At 34.8% G+C, this 21,762-nt stretch overlaps 2 protein-coding genes and 1 long non-coding RNA gene across 3 annotated transcripts in view; 2 read left to right on the forward strand and 1 right to left on the reverse strand.

Annotated features, from left to right (window-relative positions):
- LOC131525393 (uncharacterized) overlaps positions 1-18,934 on the reverse strand; it is a 49,553-nt gene extending 30,619 nt beyond the window's left edge. The window contains exons 1-4 of the long non-coding RNA XR_009267203.1: positions 18,824-18,934; positions 18,665-18,702; positions 18,247-18,382; positions 9,175-9,330 (exon numbers count right to left, since the gene is read on the reverse strand). This is a non-coding gene — a long non-coding RNA (uncharacterized LOC131525393). The remainder of the gene's footprint in view (positions 1-9,174; positions 9,331-18,246; positions 18,383-18,664; positions 18,703-18,823) is intronic.
- Positions 4,166-15,192, forward strand: stard3 (StAR-related lipid transfer (START) domain containing 3). The gene is made up of 15 exons (XM_058752933.1): positions 4,166-4,307; positions 5,361-5,607; positions 6,368-6,445; positions 6,999-7,076; positions 7,241-7,294; positions 7,428-7,545; positions 8,478-8,579; positions 8,664-8,719; positions 8,869-8,961; positions 9,042-9,104; positions 9,195-9,290; positions 10,723-10,802; positions 10,951-11,055; positions 11,153-11,246; positions 13,649-15,192. The coding sequence occupies exons 2-15, from the start codon at positions 5,386-5,388 to the stop codon at positions 13,754-13,756; spliced, it is 1,347 nt and encodes a 448-aa protein (XP_058608916.1). The 5' UTR covers positions 4,166-4,307; positions 5,361-5,385; the 3' UTR covers positions 13,757-15,192.
- On the forward strand, positions 18,318-21,727 carry mreg (melanoregulin). Its single transcript, XM_058752941.1, has 5 exons — positions 18,318-18,427; positions 18,903-19,065; positions 19,986-20,076; positions 20,157-20,320; positions 21,224-21,727. The coding sequence occupies exons 1-5, from the start codon at positions 18,333-18,335 to the stop codon at positions 21,428-21,430; spliced, it is 720 nt and encodes a 239-aa protein (XP_058608924.1). The 5' UTR covers positions 18,318-18,332; the 3' UTR covers positions 21,431-21,727.
- Positions 21,728-21,762: the final 35 nt, after the last annotated feature.

Below are 21,762 nucleotides of genomic sequence, written 5' to 3' on the forward strand. Positions count from 1 at the left end.
GATACGTGGGGCGGCACAAGCGAGATGTGAGGCTGTGACCTACTTCACACAATATAGTGATCAGTGTTTTATGGTGAGTTATGGGAACGTGGCAGATGGAGGAAATGAAACCCAGGATTTATGCCCTGATGTTGCAGTTGCTGTAGTATCACTGATAGTGGGAAATTCTAAAACTAGATTAGACTATTAACATAGGCCCTATCTAAGAAGAACTACAGAGTTTATGGTGGACAATGACATGATGTTAGTTATGGTGGGAAAGGCCATCCATTCGCTATAAATCAATCAGAATTGAGAGACTTAAAGTACAAATGTCATCCACTTTTTGGACTTACCCAATAAAATTTCTCATTTTTTATATACGATTTATTAATAATGTGTTTATTCAGTCATTCTTGAGACATGGGACAAAACATATCCAGCAATTGTAACTGCTATTAGGTTTAAAAATAAAAATATTTTCAATTGTAAATGTTATGGGGATTAATAATAGAATGTATTTAACACAATTGTCCCCTTCAATTTAATTTTATAATTATTATGTGAAATCTATGACGCTTATTGTCTTCTCACTACATCTAAAACAGTGTGTCCACAGAGAAGGGTTCAATAATTCATATGCTATAAAAATGTTTTTTTAATTATGAAAAAGACCTTGTTTTATGATAAGCAACACTTAATAATATCTTATATCAAAGCAAGGTTGTTTTTCAGTGACACATGCATGTTTCATAAGGTTTCAAAGTTGTGTACTTAAATACTTAAATGTGACTCTTGAATAAAAGCTTTATGAACAATAACATACTGTTCGTTGTGTTTGTATTAAAACAGTAATTGATTGATTTAGTGTATTTGATAGTTAAAAAGACTACAAATTCAGGTTTTCATCACCACCATCAGATGTGTCAACTCCATCAGATCTGTCACCTCCGTCAGATGAATATTTTGATAATATTTCATTATGATATTTTATATTTGCTGTGGAATTGTTGGTCACATGTGAAATTGTAATCTATCTGCTAACATGAGAATGTGTTTTGAAATGTTAAAAGCATCTTGAATGCAGTTAAATATAGTTGAAATTATATTACACAGTCAAGGTAAAAAGCACATTTTGTTAAAAAAAGAGAAACGTTGGGAGGTTGTATCAAAGCATAGCTCAGTAGCTTAGTACATACAGTATCTCACAGAAGTGAGTACACCCCTCACATTTTTGTAAATATTTTATATCTTTTCATGTGACAACACTGAAGAAATGACACTTTGCTACAATGTAAAGTAGTGAGTGTACAGCTTGTATAACAGTGTAAATTTGCTGCCCCCTCAAAATAACTCAACACACAGCCATTAATGTCTAAACCGCTGGCCACAAAAGTGAGTACACCCCTAAGTGAAAATGTCCAAATTGGGCCCAAAGTGTCAATATTTTATGTGGCCACCATTATTTTCCAGCACTGCCTTAACCCTCTTGGGCATGGAGTTCACCAGAGCTTCACAGGTTGTTCCACTCCTCCATGACGACATCACGGAGCTGGTGGATGTTAGAGACCTTGCGCTCCTCCACCTTCCTTTTGAGGATGCCCCACAGATGCTCAATAGGGTTTAGGTCTGGAGACATGCTTGGCCAGTCCATCACCTTTACCCTCAGCTTCTTTAGCAAGGCAGTGGTCGTCTTGGAGGTGTGTTTGGGATCATGTTGGAATACTGCCCTGCGGCCCAGTTTCCGAAGGGAGGGGATCATGCTCTGCTTCAGTATGTCACAGTACATGTTGGCATTCATGGTTCCCTCAATGAACTGTAGCTCCCCAGTGCCGGCAGCACTCATGCAGCCCCAGACCATGACACTCCCACCACCATGCTTGACTGTAGGCAAGACACACTTGTCTTTGTACTCCTCACCTGATTGCTGCCACACACGCTTGACACCATCTGAACCAAATAAGTTTATCTTGGTCTCATCAGACCACAGGACATGGTTCCAGTAATCCATGTCCTTAATCTGCTTGTCTTCAGCAAACTGTTTACAGGCTTTCTTGTGCATCATCTTTAGAAGAGGCTTCCTTCTGGGACGACATCCATGCAGACCAATTTGATGCAGTGTGCGGCGTATGGTCTGAGCACTGACAGGCTGACCCCCCACCCCTTCAACCTCTGCAGCAATGCTGGCAGCACTCATACGTCTATTTCCCAAACACAACCTCTGGATATGACGCTGAGCACGTGCACTCAATTTCTTTGGTCGACCATGGCAAGGCCTGTTCTGAGTGGAACCTGTCCTGTTAAACCGCTGTATGGTCTTGGCCACCGTGCTGCAGCTCTGGTTCAGGGTCTTGGCAATCTTCTTATAGCCTACGCCATCTTTATGTAGAGCAACAATTCTTTTTTTCAGATCCTCAGAGAGTTCTTTGCCATGAGGTGCCATGTTGAACTTCCAGTGACCAGTATGAGAGAGTGAGAGAGATAACACCAAATTTAACACACCTGCTCCCCATTCACACCTGAGACCTTGTAACACTAACGAGTCACATGACACTGGGGAGAGAAAATGGCTAATTGGGCCCAATTTGGACATTTTCACTTAGGGGTATACTCAGGGTTTAAATTGGGCTGGGGCCATCCGGGGCTGAGCCCCAGCACATAGACTCCAGGGCTCGACATTAACGCTTCATTAACGCCAAACAATTAACATGATTAAAACATCACTAACCAAAAATACCTATGTAAACACCAAAACGCAAGTATTATTCTGATTTTATTACATTTAGAGTAAGTGGCAAATAGTGGATATATTTACTGTATATAATGCATCTATTGACAGTATAAGGTTGCGAGGTTCACGCAGCCTCTCGAGGAGAAATCAAAACACTAAGAAACTCCGCACACTGATGTAGAAATTCAAAATAAAAAGTTTTTATATTTAAAATTAGTTAGTTAGGCAACATCACTCAACGTTTTCACCATTACGACTGTTTAATAGTTCTATAAACAGTTCAATGAGCAAATACAATAATATTAGGTCACTTACATTTTTGGCGGAACCACAGTGCATCTCAAAGCAACCATCCGATTCATTGCTGAATGATTCAGTGTTTTGAACGGATCGATTGAGTCAAAGTTTCATTAGCCCATGCATAAACATCTGATGAATCTTTCGTTTGAACGAATCTTTTGAATGAACGACTCAATGACTCACTCATTAAACGCTCACTACTGGCGTTTTAATTTCGTTGAAAAGTATAATTTCCACCATTTCTTGTTTGTATATTAATTTTTTTTTTTTAAAGAATCTCATAGTTTAATGTAGTTGTATTTTTCAGTGTAAATTATTTAATTTAATAACGTATAGATAATAACAATCACATTATTATAATTGAATTTATAGATCAAATGAATTTGAAATGAAAGTTAATGAGATTAGTGGGAATATGCCCTCTATAAAGGTAATAAAAAAAATTTAAATGTCCTTAGATAAAATATAAAAAATATAAATGGCCTATGTCACAGCTGATAGAAAACCGATGAGAATATTGCATTACAAATCATATTTGCAAAAAAACAAAAACACACACACACACATAATACATATATATTTCCATATATATATGTGTGTGTGTGTGTGTGTGTGTGTGTGCTCCATAACATAGAAGGCCCACCCCCCGCCTCCCCCCATAACAAATCCCAATTTAACCCCTGGGTGTACTCACTTTTGTGGCCAGCGGTTTAGACATTAATGGCTGTGTTGAGTTATTTTGAGAGGGCAGCAAATTTACACTGTTATACAAGCTGTACACTCACTACTTTACATTGTAGCAAAGTGTCATTTCTTCAGTGTTGTCACATGAAAAGATATAATAACATATTTACAAAAATGTGAGGGGTGTACTCACTTCTGTGAGATACTGTATAAGATACATAAATGTAGTTTCATTTGTCTGAGTACAAAGTTTTATTTTTTCAATTTTGCACCCTGCTTTGTCCCACTTGAAAGAATGACTTGTTACATTCTTTACAAACATCAACCAAAATACCAGTGTTATTATCTAGAGCCTAACTAAACGTAGAACTATGGTCATTCGATATTAGTCAGTCCTAAGGATTTTCACACTGGTTTAAGGTGTTATATTAAGCTATTCAGATTTCTGATATATACTGTATTGCGTGATGCATTTTAGGGTCATTTCGGCGTTTCACACTTCAGCCACGCGCGCTTAGAGCGTCGATCAGCTGGCGGATGTGACGTTTTCCCGCATCCGCTTGTTATCACGGAAGAGCAGCAGGCTGCTAGTGAGAATGATGCGCTGATTCTGGTGAGTTTCGGCTTCGCTTTGACTCTCTCGGCTGATTTTTGATTAACAGCGGGTTATGTGCTTTTAAATGACTTGTAAACGTCTTTTACCAGCTGTCAACTAACCGAGAGTGCGTGTTTAAGTTTAGAGCTACAAGCTTGTTTATGCTCCGATTTACGTGCTAACTAGACAAATAAGTGTGAATGTACTCATGAATATTCATTAGGTCTCTTCTAAATATACACATAAGTATGTGTTTATGAAGGGTTGTCTATTAGGGACTGAGGCCGTTTTTAGCGTCAAATATATATTTAAAGCTTGTTTGTCACAGGTAGAGGAACTGCATTCATGTTGACAGTGCAGAATTGATTATAAGATGCCTTTGCTTCCCCAGCATTTATTCTCTGGTCTATTTATGTCACATGATTATATTCATTAATTATTTGGACAAATAGATAAGAGAGGGTTAACAAACCTGAAAGCCTAGTATTAAAGTTTAAAAGGTCTCTGTGTCTAATCACCTTATCTCCTGTCCTAATGGCAATTTCTTCATAAGAATGACAGAGAGATTAAGCTAGATTTAATGCACTTAAATGATTTTTAGAGTTGTCATGTCAGCATATTCACTTGCTGAAACTATGACAGTTCATAAACACAAATTAGATGGAAAATGTAGTGATTCATTGTCACAGCATTCTACCGCCCCCCCCAAGATTATCACAAATTCAACCTAGTTAATGCAAACGTGGTGACACTGACTACATAAATCAACAATTTTAGTGCATCGCAGAAAATGTAATGTTTACATTCACAACACGTTTATGATCATCAAATGCAGATTACATATTATATGTACATATACAGTATACGTATACAATCAGATATGCAACATAGGGAATGTTTTTGTTAAGACACGACTTTAGACCGGTTTTAAAAGCGGTCAAAGGCTGCTTGATTAGATCTTGTTCACTGTGCTTTCAGTCTTTGTGTAATTGCAGTATCTCATTGCATAAGAGCCAGATAAAGCATGTATGTTTGTTTGACTGTTTAATTGTCTTTCCGTCTCTGGTTTAGGGGATGTGCTCCAGCTGCATTAGTTATGCCGAGCGGCGTGGACTACAGCGAATTGGGGGGAAGTCTTCCAGCCATTGCTTCTTTGAATGCCTCGTATTCCCAGGCGTCTCTCTCCCTTCCCTCCACTTACTACGCCCCGCTGCCCCCGGGAGAGAGGAAAGCCTTCTCAGACGTACGCCGAACGTTCTGCCTCTTCGTTACGTTTGACCTCCTCTTCATCACTCTGCTCTGGATCATTGAATTAAATGTGAGTTTTTATTTTGTCTCCTTGCCCAATGCTAATCATTTTTCTCTGTTGTTCAGTTTGTACTTCCTTTTTAACTTCGCCCGTAGTCGCGTGGGGTGAATTTTACAGTTGATTGTACGTGCCTGTTTCACTTCCTCTGATGAAAATAGAGGCGTGCGAAATTTGCATATTAAATATATTTTGAACTTTTATAATTTTAGCATTTTTAATAATAAAATAATAAACAATAAAAAAGATAATGCAGATGTTCAGATAAATATGTAAATAAATATTTCTGTATATTTAACTGCACATACACGTGTAACAAACATATGGTTAAAAACATTTAATACCCAAAATATTTATATAGTTTAATACAAATTAAAGACTCTTTATAGAATTTTGTAGCCTATTTATGGAAAATAGTAATACAAATTTGTGTACATAATAAAATTATATATTATACTGCATCAAAAAGAAAATGTGAATATTCATATAAATGTGCAAATATATATATTTTAATACATTTTATATAAGTAAATGCACGCATACACATATTTTTATTTACAAATATAAATGGTTAAAATATATTTATGCAGTTTTGTAGCCTATTTATGGAATTAATAATAATATAAATATGTACATAAACCTCTTTTTGTAATTTAATATGCGTCTTTAGCATGTGACATTTATAACGGTACATTTATGTGCATTTTAAGGTTTTTTAATGAAATATTGTAGGAAAGGATGCTTGGTTTGACTTTCTCTCTGTCTCTCTCAGATCAGTAAGAGTATATGGACCAGTCTTGAGAATGAGGTTGTTCACTACAACTTCAAGTCATCTTTCTTTGATATCTTTGTAAGTATCATAAAGCGAAAGCCTTGTTACTTATTGATAATAAAAGATGGTACATTTTTATAAGTGACTTCACGACTCTATTGTTTTGATAAGTCTCTTATGCTATTCAGTCATGAACACGCAAACACGCGCTTAACTGTATAAAATATTAACCATTAAACCATTCCAGTTTTGGGATTTTATTTTTTGTTTGATAAAGCATTAGTCTGTTTATTTAAAGCTTATAGAGCATGAGGTGTGAGAAATTGCGATTCACACAGTTTCTGTCTCACTACTGTCACCCACTTTAGCATGTGACATCAATAGATGTAGTCGTCCCCTACAGCATTTCTTGTACAAGCAAGTTTTGGGTGGATTTGGGGTATTAAAAAGGCCTCGTTATTTATTGAAGCTGCTGTCATACCTGCAAAAACAGTGATGCCATGATCCTAGAAACATGTCGAAACTCTTATATTTACTAAGAATCAGCACTGAACAGTCATTGTTAAATCTTCAGTTATTACTTTATAAGCAATAATCTCTCTCTTTTTCTCCTTTGCTTGTTCCCGCTCAGCTTTTAGCTGTGTTCAGGTTTCTGTGTTTGCAGCTTGGTTATGCTGCGTTTCGACTGAGGCATTGGTGGGTCATTGCGGTAAGAAAGACCTCACCCTATATAAATCTCAATATTTGCATTTTCTGTAAACATTATAGAAAATAATAATATTACTGTATATATTTTTCTTTTAATATCGGTGGTGAAATATGACTTTTAAAGGCTTGGATATAATCATTGGCTTTTATTTTCTCCATTCTCAGATCACTACTCTGGTGACCAGCGCCTTCCTCATCGCCAAAGTTATCTGGTCAGATGTAAGATAGTTCATGTTTTGTCTTTAAATTAATTTAAGTGAAGTCACATAGTGTTTGTCTCATCTGTTTTATTATATTGTTGTGATAACAGAAATGGGTGTAGGACGTCATAGTTCCCTCTTGTTTTTCTCAGTTGTTTAGTCAGAATGCTTTTGGTTACGTTCTTCCCATCACCTCGTTTGTGGTGGCATGGTTAGAAACCTGGTTCCTGGATTTCAAAGTTCTCACACAGGAAGCAGAAGATGAGAGAGGTGAGAGAGCTTTTTACAAGAAGAAAATTCAGGGCTGTATTGAACTGACACAAATCAGTAATAACAGCATTTGTTCATAGGGCATGTTTTGTAGATGATTGTAGCTCAAAGTGCTTCATAAACAAATTAGTCATAAAACCATCCTCTAAAGCTAAAATATTACATTATTTGTCAGTAACATACTTCTCAAAATAAATGTTCAGACATGCAGTTTGTTAATGTTTATGGGATTTATAACTTGAAAATAGCAGAAGCTTGATGGTAGGTTATATATTTTCTGTTTAGTTTTTTGTTGTTGTTTTTTCCCCCTGAAGGTGACTTATAATATTAATCTTTTTTTGTTGTTTTTTGTTTTTACCAAAAACTGTCTGAAATGTTTTTTTTTGTAGTTGTTTTTTTCATGACATTTTCCCAGTCTCTCAAAGGCTGTTAGGATTACGCAGTTTGAAGTAGAAGTTTTTTGCATCTGTATCTTCAAGAAATGTAAATTAAGAAATTATGATTGAAATTATGGTTAAAAATTTATGATTGGCTGACCTTTTTTTTTCATGTGAGATTAGTAAAAACATCCGAGATGTATGATAATACTAAACTTTATTGTTCTATGCAAATGTAGATCATATGTTAATAAGTTTATGGTTGTGAGCGAGTCTGTTTGGCTTTTTAGTTTCAAACAATGTTTTGGGTGGACTGGGAAACTTTGCATTGTGAACATCTGAGTATGTCTGCAATAGTACAAGCTCAAAAAGAGGAAGAAAAATCCCTTTTTGTCATTTTAATATTGTTGTGGTCATGTGAAGTCACATTACTTAAAGCTGTGGGAAGGGAAACATGCTCTGCTTTTTTCTAGAGATGCTCACTCAGACTGTTACTGACATTTGGGAAAGTCCTCGCACTACAATGATGATCTGTCACTTTCTCATCTCCTGCAGTGTATCTGGCAGCAGTTAATGCTGCATGTGAGCCGGCCCCTCTGATCTGTCCTAGACCCGTGTCTGACGGACAGTTTTACTCCCCGCCGGAGTCCCTGGCAGGTAACACCATTCACTTTCTTTCCAATGCAACTCATTGTATGTTTTTGCTTTATTTCCCGCCTAATGTTTGTGTTTGTCCTGTAGGTTCGGATGAAGACCTTGATGAAGAGGGTCTAGGCAGGAAAGAACTCACAGAACAAGTAATCATATGCTTATTTTCTTTCTTTTCATTATGTTTGGATGGAAGAAATGTTTGAAAATGACAATTTCTGTGTGTCCAAAAGTAATAAGAACCATTTATTTCATAAAAAGCACAGCAGATCATTTTGTCCAATCACTTGTTTTTAAGGACAAGCAGTTTATACGACAGGGACGGGAGGCCATGGCTGTGGTGGAACAGATACTGACACAAGAGGAAAACTGGAAGTTTGAGAAGACTAATGTGTGTAGACCTCCATGCTTGCAGTCTTTATTTGTTTCTGGTTGTGTTATTGGTTTAATATGATGCGTTTCAATTCTTAGGAGATGGGCGATGCAGTATATACTCTTGAAATCCCGTTCCATGGAAAAACGTTTATTTTAAAGGTATGTTCCCTCTGTATAATGAGTCTTTTTGTGTCTTTATGTTTGTATATATACAGAATCAGTCACTGACCTGTGTTTTGGGTGTTTTAGGCACTCTTGCAGTGCACCGCAGAGCTGGTGTATCAGGAGGTCATTTTGCAGCCGGAGAAGATGGTGCAGTGGAACAGAACAGTGTCTGTTTGTCAGGTACACATATACTCACAGACACCTCCTCCAGTAATGACAGCTGAAACACATGTGGGAGTGAGTCATGTGTTAATAGTTAAGACACGTGCACTTCAAAATGTACAAAAAATAATAATATCATCCCTTCATCTTTACTACTAGTTTTAACATGAAATAAACATGAATTAACATCTCGTGTAATCGCTCAATCAGTGTTTCGAGCGTCATTAAACAGCTTGTAAACAAAATGTACCGTAGCATTTAATTTACCTCAGGCAAGTCATCAGTGCCCACAGCGCGTTATTTGCTAGGGAAATGAAGTCTAGAGAAGATCATTTCACTAAATATTAGACTAATATGCTTATTGTAATGTTATTAGACTAACATTATATTTTACTTTAGCTGTTAGTGATGTCTCAATTATTTAATGTATGTTTAAACAAGTTATGACCGCCACTGTGTAAATTTATATTTCAACAACAAATAGAAATTGTATAATATAGAAGTTAATTTAAAAACTGCATTATGTGCAGTTTATTAATATTTGAATACGAATGTTTAATTTGAGTGTTGACTATTATAGTTAAAAATAAATGGCAATTGAATTTAAGTTTGGGCTCTGTTGTTAATTGTAACCTTATAATAATGTAATAGGTCTCTCTATAGTTTAGAGCAGAAGCTGAGGTAGATTTATATACCTAAGAAATTTTTAATTGTATTTGAATTTATGCTGTACCGTAACCATAACGAACCGTGGCGTAAAAACCGAGGTACATACCGTTACACCCCAGTCCTAAGTGTCACATAATCCTTCAGAAATCATTATAATATGCTGATTTGCTGGTCAATGTTGAAAAACATTTTGCTACTTAATATTTTTGTGGAAACAGTCACAGTTTTGTCAGGATTCTTAAGTTAAAAAGAACAGCATTTATTTAACAAAATATTGTTTTATAACAATATAAATGTCTATTACTGTCACTTTTGATCATCCTTCCTAAAAAAAAAAAGTATTCATTTCTTTCAAAACAAAATTTTCACTCCAAATGGTTGTGTATATTTATATTTACTTCGATTTACCTTTTATGATGGATGCTTATGTTTTTCCAATCAAATAATCATTTGTTAGTCACTGGATGTTATTGCATAATGGAGAACTAAATGTATATGTTAAATAGGTCACCTTTTGTTTTGACCTGGCACACAACAGGTGTGCTTTGACAGGGTGATATTTATGCCGATGGCCCAAATTTGAATCCATTCCTATTGTTGGCAAAAATAAAACACTACGAAGCTGCAAAAATAAAATGGGTGTTTTTGTGGGATGGTTTTGAGCCTTTAATCATTAAAAAAGCCTTGAAGAAGCTGTTTCTAAGTGTCCTGCATACACTGTCATTACAGTTAATGTTCTCTCTGTGTTTTTTTTATTTTTATTTTTTTTATCTGTCTACAGATTTTACAGAGAGTGGATGACAACACAATGGTGTCATATGATGTTTCTGCAGGAGCCGCTGGAGGTGTCGTGTCTCCCAGGTGAGAGAGTGCTTACGAGTTCTTGCTTAAGTCTGTTTAACATGTTAAAACAGAGCGTATTTGTTAATTTTTAGCTGTTTTGTTTGGCTGTACTAATTATTGAGAAGTCAAAGAGTTCAAACTGTTTTTTTATGTTCTTGATCTTCAGGGACTTTGTGAACGTTCGTCGGGTGGAGCGTAGGCGAGACTGCTACATCTCTGCAGGAATGGCCACCAATCACAGCAGTAAACCCCCTCACAGTCGCTACGTCAGGTCTGCTTGAATGCAAAGCATTTTGCTTCGTCAGCCAATAAAAATTGAGAACTTAAAGCTGTAATCTGAACTCTCTCTCTCTCTCTCTCTCTCTCAGAGGGGAAAATGGTCCTGGTGGATTTGTGGTTTTGAAATCTAGCAGTAATCCTTCAGTTTGCACCTTCATCTGGGTCCTCAATACAGACCTTAAGGTAAGAGCTGCAGTTACTGCCAGTTTGTACATTTCAGCCATTTAAACACATTCAAATAATTAGTGTTTTTAATTAGGTGTTTTTAAATGGAAGTATTTTTGGAATATTTGGAATTAGAGATTTGAAAAACCTTAACGTTATATCATTAAGTAACTTCATTGTAAAGTCATCCTGCACCATTTGTGTTACAGACATGAATGATACCTCACATTATGCAGTTCTTTGAGATGTGTGCTATAACATTTTGAAGCTTTCAGATTTATGATTTTTGTCTGACGGATGTTAAAATTGGCAATGATTAAAATTACGTTGAACCATATCTAGAAATTTGGGGCTTGGCTCTATTGATTTGGACCAGTTAATAAAAAAAAAAGAATAAACAAAAAAACAAAGATAATTGTGACTTTTTCTCTCAGAAGTCTTTTTTTGCTCTGGATTGCAAGATATAAACACAATTGCAAGTTAAAAAGTCTGAATTGTAAAAAAAAATTTTTCACTTTCTTCTTGCAATTTCGAGTTTCTCTCAATTCTGACTTTTTCTTGCAATTGAGTTTTATCCAGCATTTCTGACTTGTGAAATATAAACTTGCAATTTGTGAGATACAATGTCTAAATTCTGCTATTTTCTTACAGTTGTAAATTTATATCATGCAATTCCAACTTTGTAACTCAGAATTATGAGATGTAAACTCGCAATTGCATGGAAAATAATTTAGAATTGTAAGATACCTTTTTTTATTCAGTGGCAGAAACAAGCTTCCATAGAAAACAGAGAATGGGGTTGTGGCAAAAAACGTAGCATGAAGTAACTTCATTGTGGCAAAACTTCAATACCCATAATTGTACTGGGCTCGATCAGACTATCTGTGAGTGGGAATACAAAAATGCAGAAATACGACCTGTAGTTTTCACAAAAGCCTTGGAGCTGTCAAGTGTATGCCAGATGACGCGTTTTACATCGTTAATAATAGATGGTATTTTGGAGCAGGTAACGCAGAAAAATTCACATTGTTCTTTTACTACTGATATTAACAAAACAAATCTGCTTGAAAATCTGCAAATTTACCAAAACACCCTAGCAACATTCTAAAAAACGGACTACCTTTGCAACCATAGAGCAGTAATTTGTGTGCAGACTGCTCATTTTCAAAATATGTAATGAAATGATAATTACATTTTTTAATATAAATATTAGGGCTGTCAATTGATTTAAAATTTTTAATCTAATTAATCGCAAATTATATTTGGCTGTGAAAATACCCCCAAAAGATTATTTAAAGCTATTTTTGTGTTAAATGAGAAAGTATTAAGTAGACATTACAAATAGTAGTTTTAGAAAGAAATGTTTTATTTGATTCAACATAAAATTTATTCACAAACTTTTAGGCAACAACGGCCTAACATAAATGGAACATAAAAGAAGATCATTTGAGAAACACAGGGGGGGTTTTTTCGTTCATGCAATGAAAGTCACTAGTAACCAAAACAGCTTTGTTACCAACCATCTTCAGAGAACCTTTTTTTATGTTCCAAAGAAAGTAAGTCATTCAGGTTTGAGTAAATGATATACATTTTGTTTGTTCATATATATATATATATATATATATATATATATATATATATATAAAATAAATTATATACAACATAATTTTAAAAAATTTGTGTGAACTATCCCTTTAAAGTTTTTTCCTTTTATTAAAGTAAAACTGCCAGCAGGTGGCGGTAATTCGTTCGATCTGTTCAAAAGGCTGATTCATTCAGGAATAAAGTAAATAGCTCTCTTTATGAATGGGCCTTTGAATAATTGATTCACACAATTCGTTCAAAACATGGATTTATTCAGAAACTAAACACCACTGTTTCGCTTGGAGATGCACAACAATTCTGCTGTGGCTTTAAATTATAGGTAATATTTTTGTTGGCAAAACTGAGCAAAAACAGGCAATATTGTGTTTAAAATATAACACAGTATTAATTTTTTATTTACTGAACTGTTGTATAAAATCATATTTGCACTCGTGCTATTCGGGACAAACAGCACTCGTGTGATAGGTATTGCTCTCGCTGCTCGTGTTATATCGCTTATCGTGAGACAAAAACTCATTCAGAAGCTTCTTTTTTTTTTTTTGCCCAAATAGCTTGAATAACTGCATTAACTGCATACCTGCTTTTATGGAGTTGCCCTGCATCATATTTGTCAACAGTCAACTGTATATGAAATGTAAGATGACATACCGGTCTGGGGGCGGGGCCAGTGCGTTAACTGCATTAAAATATTTTAATCGCGTTATTTTTTTCATAACTAATTAAGTTAACGTGTTAAACGGACAACCCTAATAAATATATTTTGTATAATATATAAATATATTTCATTTATTTATTTCTTAATTTTCTTCATACAGGGGCGCCTCCCACGTTACCTCATCCACCAATCACTGGCCGCCACCATGTTCGAGTTCATGTCTCATCTCAGGCAGCGTATAAACGAAGTTCACGTCTCCTACCGGTGATCTCTGGCTTTGACTCTTTATCCAGCCACAGTTTACATCATGGTAACTTCAAATTACACTGTGCCATATTCAAACCACAGCTGCCATGAGGAGATACAGCATTCTGTTCGACTGGCGGGAGGTTGTTACGGCTGTCTGCATCTACGAAACTTTGACTGAACGTTTGGCTGCACTTTACACTGAAGTTAAAGTTTATATATGTACTACTGCAGCACATGGACATGAGATCATAACTCATACTGTCAAACCACACAAGAGCTGGAAACATGAACAGGAAGTTATCAGAGAGCAGCTTGTGGTGTGTAGGAAATCAGGGGATATGGATTAGGCCTAAAACCACTGTTGCCCCCCTAGTGAATAGGACTGAAGTCTAGGACGGTTTCTATATTCTGAGCCAAATACGATGTGGTTTCTCATTCTGCTTTTACTTATGCCTTAAACGAACATGCACACACATTCATACTAATTATAATTATTGTTTTAGTTCTTATTATGGTTTGCAATTGACTCTTGTGGCCATTCATCTGCAGCATAGATCAGCGTCCTGCCATGTGTATGATCATTTGTCTAATAATGTAAACGGTTAAGAATTTGATTGCATAGTTACTTCTTAAATCAGCATAACCGGTTAACTAGGACCCAGACTATCTGTATAAAAGATGATGCAACAAAAAAGCAAACATTTGCGCTTGGTTTTATTCTGTAAAAACTGGTTCAAAGCAGCTCAAAATCCATCTGAACTGAACCTTGTGTTGAAATGCGTGCATTTTTTTTCTCTTCTTTCTGTATTGCATGTCAGTTTGTTTTCTCACAGAGCATTACTGTCAAAAGTTTTTTGTTATACACTCATGTTTACCACATTCATACAGGGCATAGCAATTTATAAACGGGAAACTAAGGCATAGTCACCGGTTGTTTGATTAGTATTCTCTCTAATAGAAATGTGAATGTGTCTTACATTAGTTGCCTTGAAGCAAGCAAAATACTTATTGGTTTTAACAGAGAGGAAAGACACTTTTACAGGGTATTTGACTTCCTTTTAAGGGACGACACGTTGAAGTTAGTTTATCAGTGGTATCGTGAATGATGTTGAGATTTTTTTTTTTTTAAACAGTCTTGTTCTGTACTTTGTTTTGCAGCCTTCTTGGCTTGTACTTGTGTGCCTTTGTTACAGTTTCCCTCACTGAAATCACTAGTTGTTGTCTAATTATTTAGATTTATTTTGTATCTGAACACTTTTTTGGCCTCTATGGACTGTAACCACATTTGTTTGTGCAGAGCCTTTTGCAGTTCACGTCACTCATGATTCAGGTTCTGTGTGAATGATATTTTTATACTGATTTACAGTAATATGAGGCTATAAAGAATTTTGTCATGTTACTCAAAAAATCATGATTTGTTTTTAAATGAACATTTAATAAAACTAACAAACAGTTTATACTGGATGTGTGTTTCCTGTTTCAGATTTATAGTTAATTAAACAACGACACCCAAAAGTGAATAAACACTTTTGAAAGTCTGAAATGTCAATAAAATATATTACATGAATATTTTGTATTTGGCAAAAAAACAAAACAAAGTCAAGCATTTTTAATAGAATCAGATAAATCAGAAAATATATTTATATTGCTGTAAGTGTCAGGGGGAAAACACACACACACATACATTTTTATATATATATATATATATATATATTAGGGCTGTCAATCGATTACATTTTTTAATCGCATGATTGTCATGAGTTAACCCGTGATTAATCGCAACTTAATTGCACATTTTTATTTGTTCTAAATGTACCTTAAATGAATACTTTTCAAGTTTTTAATACTCTAATCAACATGGGCATGGACCAATATGGATGCTTTATGCAAATGTATGTTTATTATTATTGAAACCATAGTCAGCATAGAGCATGAAGACTAGACATGTTTCATAGGTCATAGAAGTTTTTCAAAGAACTTGTTAATGTCTATTAGACACATGAAAAAAGCAATTCCAGGTTCCCATTACTTCTCTTTCTTTCAAAATGTACATTTATTATTAGATTTGTTTGCCTCTCTGTGCCCACATACTTTATTTTGATGCAGCTAAATTCTCAATAAAACTGTTTTCATTGGTGTATTTTACTGTTTCTGTTGTCAGACAACAGAATGGATATGAAATAGTGACCATTCTGGCTACATAACCAGCTCTCCTTTCCAAGATGTTAATCTGCACAAAAATCCTGATAATCGAGCCGTCGTCTGATGAAATCAAATACACATAAGATAATGATAATAGCTGTGCTGTGATTTCGGCTATAATTGCATGCAAAATTAGAGAAGCAACATAATATCTGTGTTTAACTGAAAGCGCTGCTCCTCTCGACTCCGCCGCTCGCTGAACAGAGCAGACGCACAGAGAGAGAGAGGTGTGTGCGCGCGCTGAGACGGCAAGACCTCGCGCTCGCGCAGCAGTACCGGCGATTCTCAGAAACAAAATAAGGTTTGGGCAAATCCTAAAGATTTGTCGCTAGGCCTTTTTTTGAAGGGGTGGGGGACGCTAAAGGGGTCTGCAAAGTCGCATGGCAACACTGTGCATCTCTATTTCTCCAACTACGGGCTAGGCCACGGGTCATACAGAAAATGCGCGCTGCATTAATCGCGCGTTAAAAAAATTAGTGCCGTTCAAATTAATTTGCGTTAATGCGTTAACTTTGACAGCACTAATATATATATATATATATATATATATATATATATATATACACACACACACACACACACACACACACATAATTTAACTTTAACCCATGGTATGAACTGAAATGACAACTAGAAAGAACTGGTTTTTTATAGTGAAACATATCTGGTTTTATATAAAACCTAAAAATACAAATTTAAATATTTTGCTTAAACATTATCTTTAGTTGATATAAATTAGTTTGGAATTTTATCTAATGCAATGACATTCAGACATTAAAAAGTGTAGCTTTGTGTCTAAATACCGTTTTGTTATAGATATCTATAATAATGTAGTAAACGTATTTGCTCTTTTCCCCCTTCTCTTTCTTTAAAAACATCCTGACATAATCACAAGGATTATTTGTATTATGTTTCTTAAGTGAAAAGCCTCTGGCAGAGTACATTTTGCCCAGCCCGCCATGTGATGGGACACAGCCTATGAGACTCTCACATGAGTATCACACATCAAACACTTCTCTAGTCCCCTCTTTCTTTCTCATATAAATTCAGATGCTTGGAATTTTGTTGGTTCATATATTAATGTTCGGTTACATTATCAGTGATCTTTGAACACATTTGCAGGTTTTCTTTCAAACAAACTGATCAAACCAAAATTTGGTTTGTTACTCCTTAAGGAGTGTAAAATTAAATTACACTTATGCAAAGCAAAATGCATAAGTGTCTGTTTAGTTGTTCAGACAGAAATTCCTAGTCTTTTTATGATACTTGACAGCTGTCAAAAAAGAGGTAATGGAAAAAAAGCGAAAAAAATCTGTGCATTTAGTATTTGTCTTGTATTTCAGGAGACATCATTCTGACAAATATTTACACTACCTCTGGATTTCACTTAAATTATATATAAAAATCTAAAATATTAATATTAGATGGAAAAACCTAAATGAAAAAAATTACAAATGTAATAATGATTACAAATGAAATTATTAACTGGAAATATTTAAAAGCTAAAATTAAAAAGAAAGAAATTAAAGCAAAACATTAATAAACATAACTAATACAAAATGCACACATAAATGTATATAAGTAATATTGTATATAATAATAATACTGAAAATATACAAATAAATGCTAAATCAAAATATGAAAAATAGCTGCAGCAATTTTAATAAATAATATTAAAATAACACTGACCTGCTGTTTTATGCTTCTCAAATCTGGTATTTATTGGTTTGATTATTTTGCCAGTGAGCAAATGAGGTTTTCCATGAAATGAGAGCAGGAGGTTTAGGATTATTGGTTTTCATAATAATATGAAGCAACAGTGTTATGTAACCACTCTTTTTACTTCAAACCTGCTTCATTTTCACTATGTAAAATCGCATGAAGTTCTGGATACGCAATACGAAACCGAACTGTTGAACACATTCAGAGGTAAAAGCACATTTGTGTTTTGGGGCTGTAGGATGAGTGGCTTTATTTAGAGGTCTGTGATGGCCTCAGGTTACGCGGCTCAGACTCATGACTAAACTGTGATGTTATTCATTCCAGAGAGAGGCTGAAATGTGTTAGTCGCTCTCTGGGACCCAAAAGATGCTTCACTTCTGAATACGAAAAACTGCGTTTAGACCTGAATTGATGGATTCAGCATTTCACCAGAAGTTTCTGGGGTAAGTTACAACAAAGCAATACATTACACGATTTTCTTCTGAAAGTAGTACCTGGAGAACCACATATGACTGTGACAGCTTGAACAAAGGCGAAAAGAAGAGTTTTTGATTGTTTTATATTCATCTTCTTCAGAAATCTCACCTTTAGTCTCTTGGAGAGGCAGATGTGCTTTTTAAAAGTCGTCTTGTGAACTTTTTTTCTCCATCTTCTAGTCTTGTATTTTGAGGATGGGTGCCACCTTCAAGAAGTTCTGTATACGATTCTGCTGTTGCTGCTGCTGTCAGGATGAGGAGGAGGAGGATGAAAAGAGACCTTTACTTAGGTATTACTTAGTCTTTTAAATCATGTCTGACTGTTGATGGTTTGTGTTTCTGCTTTCTTACATTTTTTTTTTTTTTTTTACTGGAAATCTTAGCAGATTACTTTGGTTCAAACTGAGCTACAAGCATAAACTTACATAGGCTACTACAAATTTCAACAGCTAACTCTTCAACTCTGTTAGCATTAACATGTGGAAATATAGTAGGCCTACTTCATAAATATTTAATTAAGTACTCACAGTCCAACGTACTTCCGCTTTACCAATATTTTCGCTGCCTGACAGAAAAAAACATAGGCTAACGTTAAGTCATTTCTTTTAAAAAACAAAAAACAAAAAAAGAAACGGTCTCCCCGCAAATTACAGGGTAATACCAAACACACTAATTCAGATATTTACACTGTTTTCGTGGCTGTTTCAAGGCTCGACGTCCTCATAAGGTGACAGTATTTTTACATTTTGTTTGTGTTTGTGTCAGTCACGACACGTTGGAATATTTCGACCGCGAGGCGAAAAAAAGGCGGGACCAAGAGACCAACCTGTGGAGTGAACCTGGAGACCCCTCCCACTCCGAGAGGGACGACGACCGCACGCTCTACAACCTGCTGCAGTGCAGAGCCCAAACCCAGCGAGGCTCTCAGGTGTGACCTGCACACAACATTTGCCTTTAAACACAGATGCGATGCTCTAATGTCGTATGTTTGTTTGTTTATTTATTTGTTTATTTCACTTTTATTATGTTTTTCTCCAAATGGGTTCATATGTACACCGAAAACAAAAAAACAATTAAGGTAAGTGGTCGCAAACAATTTATTTTAGCTACATTTAATAAAAAAATAATAATAATAATGTATTTTAATTGCTAAAATAAATTGATTGCAACCACTTACCTTAAAAAAATTGAGTAAATTCAATGAATCGTTTTTTTTTCAGTGTAGATAGATAGATAGATAGATAGATAGATAGCAATCTATGAAATATAAACCTTAATCCTGTTATTTGTCACATTTGTCTTATTACAGAAACAATAAGTGACGCAAAAATGACAAAAGCCCACAATTATTGATTATACAATTAATTAATTAATTAATTAATTATTATTAAAAATAATAATAATTATTATTATTATTATTATTACTATTATTATCTTCATTTTTAATTAATTACAGTTGGGTTCAAATGCAACTAAACAAGGAAAGATTAAGCGCAAAAAAAAAAGCTTGCATATATTTCAGAATTTTTTTTTATATATATATTAAATATATTTATTTATAATATAAATTATATAAATATAGACATGTAAATATTTTTTAAATTCATACTGTGTGTGTTTGTGTGTGTATTTATGATTTATGTACACATGTATGTATGTATAAACAGAAAAAAATATAGAAATAAACATAAGAAAGGTTGCATTAAAAAACTTGAATCCTCATATTTTTGTCATTTTCCGATATTAAAACCTATCCCAGTTGAGTAGAACTAAAGTAAGGTATTTGTAGGTATGAGCGCATTAGTTTTGATGGCTCAGTTGAGTCCTGTCGTGTCTTCTGTCCTGCAGGGCTACCGGCGTTTGAGCATCGACATCGAGGCCATGAGAGACATGAGGAGAGAGGTGCGAGATAAATGGAAGATGATCCTGGAGAATCTGGGTGAGAGATTATGTGTCAGAGATGATGTTCCAGTGATCCAGGGACAGTCTGTCATTGAGATGCTGGGTTTCTTCTCTCAGGATTCATGGCTGAAGCCGAATCTCTGCTGACTGTGTCTGCCACCGCATCATATGACCGCATGAGAAACACAGCGGTCGCCCGCAGCCTGCTACAGACCCTCCACACCGAGACGTCCCTATTCAACAGCAAAGAGCCTCCACCCGAGAGATACCTCTTCATCCTGGTGAGCGTCTCGAACTACAAGTATGAACAATCCATAACTGTCTAGAGCAGAAGTAAATGTGAAACTACAAATGTGTACTGCTCCATCAGTGCAGTTCATTGCTATTTAAAGTGAGGTGGTTTGGGCATAGTTTTGATATTGTATTATTTAATTTCATTTAATATAAAAAAAGAATTTTAATATTCTTATTAGATAAATATAATTTATTTATTATTAATATTAAATATAAATATATTTATAAATATAAATCAAATATCATATTAAATGTAAATGTTTAATATTTAAAATAAACTACCAATGCACAACTTTCAGAAAACACAAAAAAATATATTTTTAAAAAACTAATAATTTTTTATTTTATATATATATATGTGTGTGTGTGTGTATGTATATGTATATATATATATAAATTCAAATGTGTTCTTGAAATAAATGTTAACTGAAATATAATCAAATTTAAAAACTAAAAATAATTTCAGTTAGTTGCCAAGGCAACTTTTTTTTATTTTTCAGTTTAACTTGAATTAATATAACTAAAACTAACATCGAAATGCAAATAAAAACTATTTAGACATTAAAAAAACAATAAAAATGACAAAACATGACACAATTAGAAAAATTTTAACTACAGTTAAACTCAAAGTGGTAAATATAAAAAATAAAACCGATTTAAAATGTTGAAAACTGATAATGTCTCAGTGATTCTAAAATAACACTGGTGTGCACATTTAATATAATGATGAATTAAACATTTAAACAATTAGGTCGGCAGTGAGAAGATTTAATAAAAGATGTGTATATATTTTTATACAAAATGTATATATAATATCTCATCTAAAAGATTATGCTCAAGATAGACTTCTCCTTCCTCGATTTGACCTCTAATATTTATGTCTGGCTCAGGACCGGCTGATTTATCTGGACGCTGCAGAGGATTTTGTTGCCAAAGCTCGTCGCTTCTACCCTCCTAAAGATTATGATGATGATGATGAAGAGGAAAACACCTGTCTAATAAATCTTCCTCTGCTGCTGTCCCGCATGAATCAGAACATCTCTGGAGGAGAGGATGAGGATGAGGATGATGAGGGCGAGACCACTGGTCCAGAGTGACTCGGAGATGTTTTCAGAATCAGTTTGAGGGGTTTTGGAGGTACATGGATTTGGACTGATGTTATCTTCGGTCAAGGTGGATAGGGATGGTGAAGATTAAATGGAACAGATTTAAACCATTTATTAGTCAAATGCTTTTTTGAAGAAGAGGAGACTATCATTAAAATAGCTGCAGATCTCACGTTACTATGAATTATAAGATCAGGAGGAGATTCAGGATTACGGAGACATGCTGATATTGAAAGTGTAAGATGGTGAAGTGAATTTGAATAAATAGAAATGAAACTTTCTTTTGAAGTTTGTGTCAGTGTGCTCTTTACTTAATGCGGATG

Source organism: Onychostoma macrolepis, chromosome 19 (assembly GCF_012432095.1).
Source record: "Onychostoma macrolepis isolate SWU-2019 chromosome 19, ASM1243209v1, whole genome shotgun sequence".
NCBI lineage: Eukaryota > Metazoa > Chordata > Actinopteri > Cypriniformes > Cyprinidae > Onychostoma > Onychostoma macrolepis.

Excerpts from the sequence above, each read along its gene's own strand:
- stard3 (XM_058752933.1), top strand. The coding sequence starts at position 5,386 with ATGCCGAGCGGCGTGGACTACAGCGAATTGGGGGGAAGTCTTCCAGCC. Across the intron at positions 6,446-6,998 it reads CATCTTTCTTTGATATCTTT|CTTTTAGCTGTGTTCAGGTT; the intron begins GTAAGTATCATA and ends GTTCCCGCTCAG. Across the intron at positions 7,295-7,427 it reads CCAAAGTTATCTGGTCAGAT|TTGTTTAGTCAGAATGCTTT; the intron begins GTAAGATAGTTC and ends TGTTTTTCTCAG.
- mreg (XM_058752941.1), top strand. The coding sequence starts at position 18,333 with ATGGGTGCCACCTTCAAGAAGTTCTGTATACGATTCTGCTGTTGCTGC. Across the intron at positions 18,428-18,902 it reads GAAAAGAGACCTTTACTTAG|TCACGACACGTTGGAATATT; the intron begins GTATTACTTAGT and ends TGTTTGTGTCAG. Across the intron at positions 20,321-21,223 it reads AGAGATACCTCTTCATCCTG|GACCGGCTGATTTATCTGGA; the intron begins GTGAGCGTCTCG and ends TGTCTGGCTCAG.